This window comes from Orbicella franksi, chromosome 13, assembly GCF_964199315.1.
Source record: "Orbicella franksi chromosome 13, jaOrbFran1.1, whole genome shotgun sequence".
Classification (NCBI taxonomy): Eukaryota; Metazoa; Cnidaria; class Anthozoa; order Scleractinia; family Merulinidae; genus Orbicella; species Orbicella franksi.
Genome location: NC_138157.1, coordinates 13,134,606 through 13,146,700, shown reverse-complemented (window position 1 = coordinate 13,146,700; position 12,095 = coordinate 13,134,606). Strand labels below are relative to the sequence as shown.

The 12,095-nt window shown below is 40.3% G+C and overlaps 1 protein-coding gene across 1 annotated transcript; it reads right to left on the bottom strand.

Annotated features, from left to right (window-relative positions):
* Positions 1-128: 128 nt before the first annotated feature.
* LOC145465943 (uncharacterized) lies at positions 129-10,834 on the bottom strand. The gene is made up of 5 exons (XM_081449711.1): positions 10,736-10,834; positions 9,912-10,109; positions 2,855-3,781; positions 2,086-2,365; positions 129-674 (listed from the first exon to the last, which is right to left on the bottom strand). The coding sequence occupies exons 2-5, from the start codon at positions 10,057-10,059 to the stop codon at positions 341-343; spliced, it is 1,689 nt and encodes a 562-aa protein (XP_081305837.1). The 5' UTR covers positions 10,060-10,109; positions 10,736-10,834; the 3' UTR covers positions 129-340.
* Between the last annotated feature and the right edge of the window lie 1,261 nt (positions 10,835-12,095).

Below are 12,095 nucleotides of genomic sequence, written 5' to 3'. Positions count from 1 at the left end.
GATTGGTTAATTTAAATTTCATGCTCGCGGGTCGTATGCAAGGTCGTATGCATTGTTTTAGCAATGAAACACGCTTCACTAAAAACGTTTTTCAGATGTACTTTACTTTGTAATGTACAAATCGCTGTTTTAAATAAAATGCAAGATATATATGTATGTGTTTTTTCGCTGTGATAATATTTATTAATTAACACGAGGCGAATTACAGGTATTTATCCATTTCCTGAGATCAGTTTTGTAATGAAGGTTTCGTCGTTCATCCGCATTGATATAGACAATAAAGATTTTGAATCTGATATTGACTATGTTAAAGATTTATACGTAACTGTCACGCGTCATCCTAAGCTCTTGCTCTGTAGCTAGCTCGCAGTTGGTTTCTCTTGTCCACAGGGATCAGGGTGAAGGCTGGTGCTTTAGACCTTCTAGTGCAGTAAGCGTCGTTGAAATTCCCTCTTTTGACATTCTTTTCCAGTCTTTGCGATTCCATGTTGTTACCAGCGGGACGGTATCGTCCAACAACGTAGACACATACATATCCGGGAAATTTGGCGTTCTTTCCAACGGCGTAACCAACCCCAAGCTTTCTGCTGCGGGACCAAACAACCTCAGTGAAATGACCGACGCGTGGCGCAAAACTTGGCTTGTCAAAGTTATAATCACAGACCTCATCATACCTGTGAACAAAAAGAAAATGCAAATAATGTTAGAATAACAAATGAGAGGAGAATATGATGTCCACTGACCCAAGAAGAATAACAGATGAAAAAACATATTGCATCTTGCTCATATTGGATATCGTTTATCATTATTATTTGTTTCATAGGTACTGAGATTTACCCACGAAAATCATAGTGAATGAAATTCGTACTGATTATAAATGTAGGCAATCAGGAGCCTGAACGACAAAATTTCACTGTGAAAAAAATATCGTTCGTCCAATCAGCAACGCAGACGGCGAAATTTCACTAACGATGAATGAACGTACTGAAGAGAACGTTAACGCAGTAAATCAGTCTCCGACGCTTGCCGCAAATCCGCCAAGTTCCGAAGCGGTGAGATGGAAACGTGTGAAGCCTTTAGAACTGGAAAGTGACTCTGACGATAACTAAATACGGACTTATTTTCATGACATTACGTAGCTTATTGGCATGGCTTCCTTTAGTGATAGGCATTTGACTTTATCGATATTAATATGATGAACACAGTAACTGTTGGAAATTTTATAAGCTTTCATTAACTTAGTTGTTGTCGAGCGATTTTAACCTTGAAATAGTTTTTACGCTTTTCATCGCCCCATTTGTGCAATTCGTCTACCAAACACTACACGAAAAAATCTCAGTACATGTGAAATAAACACATTACAGCATGGAAAATGCTTTGTGCGATATTTATTCACTCGCTGATACGTATCAGAAAACTCACTATGTTCGCTGCGCTCACTCATTCGTTTTCTAATACTACTCAACTCATGAATAAAAATCCTACGCTCGCATTTTCCATGACGTTATCTCTATTTATCATATAGACACAAGTGTTATACTGGAAACTACGCCACTTGTAAAATTCTCATAAAACTGCATCCGGGACCCAAGTGGCGTATTGTCCATATTCTTACCAGTGAGGACATTGTGACGTCGTTTCTCGCTTTTTCATGTTTTGTTGTTGTTGTTGTTGTGCAAATGGTCAGTTTTTCAGTACAATAAATAGCGGATAATGCCTGGGTGCGCGTAGATATCAAGTTGAACACAAGAGAAATATTCCATATCTACAAGTACCCATGTATTATTTTGTTTATTAGATAAACATACTGATAACGACGTTTTTGACGATGTTCCGAAAATTTCCGATCACTTTCCGAAGATTTCCGATGATTTCAAAAATTTGTTCGAGGGCCACACGAACGTTTCCGAACATTTTCCGAAAATTTCCGAAGAAACCGAAGATTGCTAATGGTGATCTTTTCACTTGTGAAAATAACTTGTTATTTTCACGTGTAACGATATAGGATCTTATAGGGGATATTACAGGGCCGCGTACTCGCGTCTATATAATAAATTATATTAATTTAAATCCTTACACACTTACCAGCGCTTAGCAACATTTCCTACCATTCTCTTTATTTTCTGAAAGCTCAAGGGCCCGTTTCGCGCAGGCGTACACGACATTCCAATGTTTTCCCCCACTCTCTTTCTTGACAGGGTTGAACTTGATTGGTGTTCCAAAACTCCTCTAGAGGCCATTTGTTGGGCAAAATGTTGAGCGTCACAGGTCATCTGCTCATCAAGCTGCAGAGCAGGGGAACCATGGGTACGACGGACTGAATTGTGAGCTGCCATGACCCCTTTGGCAACTATTATCACATATACTAAAATAATGAAAACGATAAGTAAGAACATTAGGATCTCTTCACGATTACTGCTGCTTAATTCTTGAGTACCTTCAACCTTGTTCAGACCAAGCTTTTTTTGTTGCTACGACAGAAGACAGGGGTGACGAAATCTGTATCTCCCCTTCCCTTTCCATAACGTGAGGAATATATAAAATATGGCCTCCATTTAGCGCAAAAGTATACTCGGATATTTGTCCCTGGACATTATTTGTTCCGAGAGGCCAAGAGATAACGTCCACGGACAAATATCTTGAGCGTATCCGAGGATATCTTCGGCCACATGAAGGCCATTGCGCTTATTATGATATATAAAGTTTTGAGAACTCGACATTTTATACCAAATCGTTTCCAGGCCATTTAAGATAAATCTAAGAAATAACAGCAAACTACCACTTGGTTTACTTTAGTTCATCGTGAGGTGATATACAACTTGAATTGCTAGGACATCGATATGAAGTTTCTAACCTTGTCCAGGAGTTAGACATATTTTGACTGGAACAGCTGGCTTTGAAGTAGCCGCTGTTGGCGGCATGGTTGAAGGAGCGACAGTTGTCATACCACGCGGAGTTGATGAACCTGGAGCAGCTGATGAAGGCACTGATGTCGCTGGTCCCGTGGTAGAAGCTGTAACACTCGCACTAGTGGTCCCTGCGGCAGTGGTTGCTGCTGATGTTCCAGCTGTGGTACCAGATGTGCCTGCTGTGGGGGCTGTTGTGGAAGGAGTAGGTCCTGACGATGCTGTAGTTGGCTGGCTCGGTGTAATAGAGCCTGGTGCAGAAGTAGATCCCCCAGTTGGGGTGGTCATGCCACCTGCTCTGGTGGATCCCCCAGTTGGGGTAGTCGTGCCAGCTGTACTTGTGGATCCCCCCGGTGGGGGAGTCGTACCAGCTGCATTGGTAGATCCCCCAGCTGGGGTGGTCACGCCACCTGCTGTGGTGGATCCCCCAGTTGGGGGAGTCGTGCCAGCTGCACTTGTGGATCCCCCAGGTGGAGGAGTCGTACCAGCTGCACTGGTAGATCCCCCAGCTGGAGTAGCCGTGCGGCCTGCACTGATAGAGCCCCCAGCTGGAGTAGTCGTACCAGCTGCACTGGTAGATCCTCCAGCTGGAGTAGTCGTACCAGCTGCCCTTGTGGATCCCCCAGCTGGAGAAGTCGAACCAGCTGCACTGGTAGGTGTTGATGAAGTTATTTTCATAGTTGCTCCAGTTGTCCCTGATGTTGGTTGTGTTGATGCTGCGGGGGTTGTAGAAGCTGTTGGCGGCATTAAGCCAGTCTCGGGGGCAATTTCATTTTCTAAACTAATATCCAGCTCGATTTTTCCATTTTTTAACGTTGCAGTACCCTGAACTCTGAACGTGCCTGTCATGGACTCTTTCTGGTTTTCAGGTTGAGCTGTACGAAAACACCAAAGCAAACAAATAAACGATTGGTTACATTTAATAATTACTCTACGTGCGCGCGTTGGATATCAGGTGATAGAGAGCCAACGAAGTGCTTAGCGCAGAGTTGGTTGTAATCGTCTCATATCCTACGGGCCAAAGTGAAAAAATTGTTGTATTAAAACCACCCATAAGATATTTACATAAAAGAAAAGTACTAAAATAACATAAAGGCAAAAACATGGATCCACCAAAGTGCCCGTACGCTTACGATACTTGTGGAGCATGGTCCGTAAATCCTCGAATTAGCGACCCCCCTCGAATAAGCGCCCCCTTCGAAAAAGTGCCCCTCCTATCGGCCAAAATTGAAAATAAGCGGCTCCCTCCCCTCGAATAAGCGCCCGCTTCCCCTCCGCCCCATTTTGTGGACGAGTAATGAGACAACAAAGGATGTATAGTTTTCGTCATTTAGTATTAGATTCGTACATCGATTTAGCTTGTGATAACGTTAATTGAACACGTCGAACACGCTAAGTACTAACGGTGCCGCGATTTAAACTTTAGGATCAGCTTTTTATGTCAATAAACAGCTTATGTTGATGTTCACGCGCAGATGATGTATTAAAAAAATTATCATGTCAGGCCACGATTTGGGAAAAATGAAATAAGCACCCCGTCCCCCTCTCGAATAAGCACCCCCCTCGCATAAGCGCCCCCCATCTTCTCCTAAATTTGAAATAAGCGTCCCGGGCTCTAATTCGAGGGTTTACGGTAATTGTTCATGATGGCACCGAGCTAATGGAAACTCTTGGATCGCATAATCCAATGACCGAGTTTTTTATGAAGTATAAGATAATACAAGTGTATTGATAATAAACATTACTATAATTTCCAGAGGTAAATAGAAGCATTGGAAGTTCTGATTGGTCGAAAAGCTCATCATATGACGCTATATTCCCCCCGCTAGAACTTGGTTACTAAGCTCGCCATCTTTGCCATCTCGGCAAGTAAACATGGCGGACAGTTGCTGAGTGAAGTTATCATTTATTCAAAAGGTGTCACTCCAAGTCCAGGATATTTGAGAGGATGGAGAATTTTCGAAATGACTGCTGTCGCCCTTGAACTTAAAATCTTTTCAAGGCTATTATTATTAACTAATTAAATCTATTCAAGGCTTTTAAGAATCGTAAACGCAGTGGTTACGTCGATCGCTAGCAGGTCAGATAGATTGACCGAAATTTTGTTTTTCTTCAAACTAAAATTACTCATTTTTAGGCGATGATAACAACTGTGAATGACGTCAACAACGATAAAATAAAGGAACCTGATGAATTTATTTTTCGTAGCGTTTCGCTCGTTTGTTTTACTGCAGAACTTGATGAGTAAATTGTTTGACAATCGATGTACATGTAAGCTTATTATTAAAACTACGGCTGCATACGGGTATGCACCGCGGCACGAACAACTTCGTCTGTGTTTGTATGTTTTAGTCCGTTTTTTTTTTTTTTTTTTTTTTTTTTGTAGTTTTTGTAGTTTTTGTAGTCTTTGGTATTCACCTCTTTAATTATACTAAAACAATTTTTCACCTCAGGCTCAGTGAACATTGGCGAATAATTGTTAAGTATAGATGAAAACGTCAAAACTGCCTATAATTCTATTCAGCCTTGATTTACCCCACTAGTGAGCCTGGGAGCTGAGGAGAGGGCTCTATTTGTCCTTCTTCCTGTATCTCAAAAAATATGTGTAGAGGTTATTACACGGTGGCGAGAAGATATGAATGCCAAAGGTCTAATAAGACAACTGGGTTGGAAAGATTTGTGTACCCAGCGTCAAATTCAGAAAGCCTTAATGGTACATAAATCTTTAAATGGCTTGGTTCCTGAATACCTATCGTCTAAATTTCTAAAACGTACTGGAATGCGCTATTCTTTAGGGACCGTTCATTTTTTATAAGGTAGGGGGGGCTGGTGGGATTTGGGGCCATCCCAAAAAAATAAGGGAAAAAGGGGGGTCACGTGAAATATTTTAGTAAAACTTCAAAATGGCATAATGTTTGAATATCAAAAAAATTGCTATAGAATAAACATAGAAGGCAGGATACAAATTTATTACAAACTTTCCTTCTGCTTTAAAAAAACGTTTGGCGACAAAAAGCATTTGTAGCTGCTGAAAAGAAGTATTTAACACTGTTATTTTCGAATGCAATTTTCACTGGCACTCATCTTCATCTTCGCTGTCGTCGAGTTCTTCGTCGCCGCTTGTGCTGCTGTGGGAGTCTCTTTCACCAATGCTGCAAGAAGCAGCAATGCTTTCCGCCAGAGTGTAATCTTCAGGGTACATGAAGGTGTAAACATAATATCTGACTTCCTGCTCAAGGTTTGTGGTGATTCTGCTTCTTGCAGCATTGGTGAAATAATTCCCTTCCAAGAGCTGTGCGATGTATGGCCCATCTCTTCCAAATAACGACGTGGCAACATCCTCAACTTTAATACACTCTTCCGGGACGGCCGTTCTAGGAGGGTACACAAGGCATTGTGGAAGATCATTTCCTAGCGGGTTTCCAACACAGATTCCATAAACTCGTTGGACGTTGTTTTCAGTCCGCTTCCTCTTTCTTTCATTTGACTTTCTGCGGTTTTCTTTTTTCCTTCTCCTTTTGTTGATGTGTTGTTTGAGTATGCCCTTGAATATGCTGTTATAATTGCTCTTCTTATTTTCTAGTGCTTCCATGTCCTGCGTGACCTTCGTCAACTTAGCTTCTATACATTTGATCTGTTTTACATTAAAACTGTGTGCAAATTCCTCGCCCTGCTTTAAATGTAACAATGTGTTTCACACAACACATCAACAGATTTCCAGTTTTTTCTTAACACTTCGTACTTGGTTCAGTATCACAATGCAGGGGCAAGGAAAGACTCTGTTCCAGGCCACTGTTACTTCCGTAAGATTGAGAAGTTTATGAATGAGCACTATGAGGAGGGGGAGAACTACAGGGAGTTTCTAAAGTTGTCCTGTCAAGAAAAGGTAGGAGAAATTTGTTCTTTTTGTCGTGAATGGACTGGACCACCCATAGAAAGATACCCTAAACCAGTTCCTGACCATTCCTGCCTACCGGAATACCACTACCTCTCCTACCAGAAGACCCCAAAAGAAGGGCGGGATCCAGATGACTGACAGCCAAGGGTCCAAGCGAAGAAAGAGCATGGAAGTGGCAGGCTGGTTTTATCTGACCCAGAGAGCGTTGCTCTATTTGCAGATAAGTTCATTGTCAAATCAAAGTTTGTGGTGGATTATCTTCAGCATCTTGAAGTGCTGGAATTTAAAAGGAAAAAGAGAGCAGAAGAAAAGGTAAAGCTAAGTAGGGACGCAAAGGATAAATCATATGAGGATTCTCCTTGGACTGAGTTGTGCGAAGATCTAACCAAGCTTAAAAAGCTACGTGTTCCAGAACTAAACAAGTACTTGAACCACCACGGGCTGAAGCAGCATTTGAAAAGCAACAAGGGTGAGAAGGTAAAAGCAATTGTAAGACATTCATGCTTGTAGCAGAAGAGTCCTCTCAGAGCTGGCCAACCAACACTGAGAAATGCCAGGACATTGACACAAAATGACAACAGGGCAAGTGCTGACAGCAGTGAAACGGATGAAAGTGACAATGATGAGTATGACAGTGATACCATTGACTCTGGGGGAGAAGATGACTCAAGTGGCGTCATTCTTGTATTCATCAATTCAGATGAGGAAGATGCCAATGAGAGGCCAAATGCCACACGCTCAGGGCGAGCCATAACTAGGAGATCCGAAATTGACTTCTCTTTCTTTTGATTTGTTTTTTAAACAACAGCTCTCTGTAGTAAAGGGATTGTAAATATTGTCTTCATAGTGAGCATAATAACGTGAAGTAGGAGGATAATAGAGAAATATTAAAAAAGTTGAAATCTAAATATTGTTTGTTCAATTTCTTTTGGGGGGGTCATCCCAAAAAATGACCGCTATAAGGGGGGGCCATGTGAAAAAATTGGTAAGCTGAGGGGGGTCATGCGATTTTTAAATGGTGCTTCCCAAATCCCACCAGCCCCCCCTCCCTCATAAAAAATGAACGGTCCCTTAAGGGATTCCGAAAACAAAATGGTTGTACCCCATCCACGAACTAACTATATGAAAAATAGCTTTAGTTACAGTGGTGCAACTCTCTGGAACAGCCTACCCTGCAATCTCAGGACGATAAAATCCTTTAATCAATTTAAAAGCAAAGTTAGACACGGCATTCATGGAAAACAGGATTAGTTTAATATTTAAATTAGGATTTACTACTTCAATTTTTATTAATTAGTACTTAGCGTGGACTGTTTATTAGTAGTTTATTAGTATTCATTTTAAATATTAGTATTACCTGATGATTTTTAACCGTGTATAAAGAAATGTTAAATAAATAAATAAATAAATTTTATGTTCTCGTGGCAAGAGCAATATGTCACGAGTGAGCGCAGCGAACGAGTGAGATATTGTTCTTGCCACGAGAACACAAAATTCATATCTTCGAGCTAACGTGTAATGTTCTTTTTATTATTTAGACATACTAATGACGGCGTTTTGACGATTGTTCGAAGATTTCCGAACACTTTCTGAAGACTTCCGAAGATCCTCCAAAACTTATCAGAAGGTCACACGACCGTTATCGAACATTTTCCGAAAATTTCCCACGATTACCGAAGATTGCCGAGGACTTTAATTTCGAGGAAGACCCGAAGATGTTTTGATGATACATCAACGAATTTAAGTACAATTTAAGAGACAAACTTGATGTCAGTGAAATCATCGATATCTTCATTAGTGAGGACATGGAAAATACACCACTCGAGTCCCGGATGTGGTTTTGTATGAATTTTACGAGTGGTGTATATTCCAGTAAAACACTCGTGTCTATATAATAAATATATTTATTCAAAAGCCACTTAAAAAATCTTAAGGTATGTAAAGCTTCCCTGTTTGGTTACATTAGGGATAGTAAACTGACAATCACGACGTCACAGCTTGCCAAAGTGACGGCTCACATTTCAAAATGTCCACCATTTTTGATTTGCCTACTTGAAATTTTCACATGATTCAGAAGAGCTCCGAAAATGATTTTAAAAAAGAAATCAGGAAAACATAGAATTGCAAAGAATTTGAAATATTATCGTCTTAAAACCTAAATTCTTCCTGAAACCAAAAATATTACGCTTGAAACTTATCTAAATTCCGCTAAAAAAAAAAAAAAAACCTTTGAAAACGGGATCGTCATTAACATATTAAGTCACATAACTAAACCATTGACACAATCAAAATTTCCTTGATAACGATTGACGACTTTACATGTAGTTTGAACACTTTTCATGCAAGACAAGGCCGATTGAAATCACCCCCACTCCTCGTGCACCCAACACAGCTACGGTAAAATATAAAATATAGAAACACATCAAAACCTCTATCCCCGAATATCTTATATATTAGCCATCTGGTTTTGGTATAAATTACACCAAGTTCTTCCGTGCCCAGGCAACTCAAGTGGATTGGCAAGTGATGGAAACTTATACGGATAGCTGCGTGCAGTATATAAATGTTTGCAATCGAGTTTTGAATCGAACATGGGCAAGTATGTTCATTTCGAACACTATAATAAACTTTGTATTATTTTTTCTTTTACGTTTGCTTTAGACGCGCTTTTTCATAAACGTCAATGGCGTTGAAACCACGCCAAGTACAAAAGTCACTAAATCTATCTCGAGTTAATGGTTCGGAAGACCAAGATAAAGTAGAATATTTGACCTTTTACACTGATATGACTCTAAATGACAGATTCAGTCAAACATAATGACTTATGGGATGGCTTATTTTTTCAGAAGATGTGTGCGAATTTACACCGAAAAGGACAGATTTAGCGTCCACTCAAACCGATGGTTCTATTCTGGACACAACATTGGGTTTGCTACTTCTTGCCGGTTCATAACCGGATGACTAGTTGCAACTTTTCTGCAAGAGTCATGGATTCTTTCACAGCCAATACAACGGAACGGGTAAACGTCATAGCGGGTACACATTGAATTTTGAGTCAAGTTGCACTTACGAGGAAAGCCTTTTAAAGACATCGCACGCAATCATACCTCTTGAAGTTTCAAATGGATTTCTCCAGAACTGCAGCTGAGGTCTAAGACTACCTGGGACCAACGCGTTTTTCCTCCCGAATATCGCCGCTTTTAAAGGAATAATTTGTGTGGCAAACAACACAAAGAAAGTGAACGGAATTTTCATAGCCAAACGTCAATGTTGTTTCTAAATTTGTCAAATGGAGAGGCCTGCAACTGAATAATAGTGCAATATGATCAGTATACTTTGGTTTAATCAAAACTTCATTCACTCACCATTAATTATGGCAAATTGAGATTCATTTAATGATGAATATAACAAAAGATCACGAAACCGCTATAACGTAGTCATGAAGAGCTTTGTTTTTTAGCAGTCGTCTTGTGCTAAAGTATCTGTTTTCCTTTTACAGAAGTGAAATCGTTTCTGGCATTCTTTGTGATTTCACTTTAAAGTAGATTATATTACGCAAAGTAATGGTAAAACCCAACATATTTTATTCTTTAGAAAACTACGGCGACTCTTAACAAAGTTTGTTATGGCAATAATTTGTCTCTTGCCACGGATTTGACAACTGTACAAGAGAAGAAACTAAAATGTTCTCAAAGGAATCGATCAAGATCAGACTTATTTCTACAAGAAAAATTATGATTTTTGGGGAGTTAAATAGTTTAAGCTAGTCGCGAGGGGCCTTAATTAACTCAGGCAATTCTAACCCGCCTTAAGAAAAAGAAATCAAGACCTCCTCAATGCACTCCTACCCAGGCCTCCTTTACGATCGTGGTTTGATTCCCAAAATTAGATCAATATGATCTTGAGCTACAAAAGAGTTTTGTAAACCTACCTATTTACAGCTAGATGCGAGAAAAGAATCCTAATTAGCAGCTTTGACTAAAGGAACTGCCGTTGTTGAAAAACATCGCAAAACTTTTGTCGATGACTGGTCATGCGAGAAGTCTAAGGACTGCTCTTATTGGACCAAGCTCGAGCAATTTAAATTCCCTTTCTGTGAACGCGTCAAAAGGGCACGCCTCTTGTCGTGGTGGCCTGTATGTTTGGTTGAAAGGAGGCGTGGTTAGAAAAGGTCGCGCTAATGGATGTTGGGCTCCAATCACCACAAGTAGTATCTAATATTTATTTTGTTCATGAGAGAAAATGCGATATCAAGCATCGTCTACTTTCTAAGAAGTGTACTATTTTGGCAAAACAGTAAATTTATGTATTCTATTCTAGGGTTATTAACTTGAGACTTACGAACGGTGAGTAAATATTAGTAAGTAGCTGTTACGGCACTTGACAGGTAACCTCGAAGAACTGAAGTGAAACTTAATTAGGTCTCCATGGACAACTGGTAACTCTCCAAAACCACTTCGGGTATTTGATAGCTATTATATGATATTTCCATTCAGCGATCACCTCAATTTTGTATCATCAGCGCAAACGTTTTGGGAAGTTGCTTCATGAAAGTTTTTGTTATAACTCGATCAAAACCTTCGTCGACAAAGAGAACGCATAACGTGACGTGCTTCAACACTGCATTACTGCTTAAAGGAACAAAACGCTTCGACCTCAGACATGCACCTGATAGGAACGTACCTCTCAAGACTGCAGTAAATCAACAAATGAATGAATTTTGTGCACATTTGGTAGTTGATAAACACAAATACTGATTTGACTGAGATAATGAAATCTCAAGACAAAAAAGAAAAGAAGGCTTAAAGCATCGCATCGCGTTAAAAATAATGTCGATAAATATATTCATGCCGGTCTTGTAGTGAGCAATAAAATATTCAAGACAATAGAGTGTTTGTGTTTAGTAGGCGGGTACGTACAACACAAAGCCACTGGAAACTTTGCCTGGGGAAACATTATGGCTTTTGGGGTAACAAAAGTTACTGTTTCTCTTGACGCCAGTTTCCTGGTTATTGGTAATAAGTGGCGCCCCATACCCATAAAAACCCATGAATTGCTATTCTCGTGGTCATCATGGCTAGCGCTATTGCTCGTGTGCGCGTAAGCACGTCGTCGACGAAAACGACGTTCCTCAACATGGCAGCCATACTCCAGCCAATAGGTCGACTGAGGCAAGCAGCCTTTGTTTACGGTGTACATCTTTGATATTGGACATCCATGTTATGATCAACTGACAGCTGTCAAAACAAGGTATCCGCTGACTAGAATCACGTGGCCATCTCGTGGGCTCG

What these genes read in the sequence shown, in the direction of transcription:
- LOC145465943 (XM_081449711.1), bottom strand. Translation starts at nt 10,059, where the DNA reads ATGAAAATTCCGTTCACTTTCTTTGTGTTGTTTGCCACACAAATTATT. An exon ending in ATGTCTAACTCCTGGACAAG is followed by an intron (nt 2,366 to 2,854) that starts GTTAGAAACTTC and finishes TCATTATTTTAG; the next exon opens with TATATGTGATAATAGTTGCC. An exon ending in GGAAATGTTGCTAAGCGCTG is followed by an intron (nt 675 to 2,085) that starts GTAAGTGTGTAA and finishes TTTTGTTCACAG; the next exon opens with GTATGATGAGGTCTGTGATT.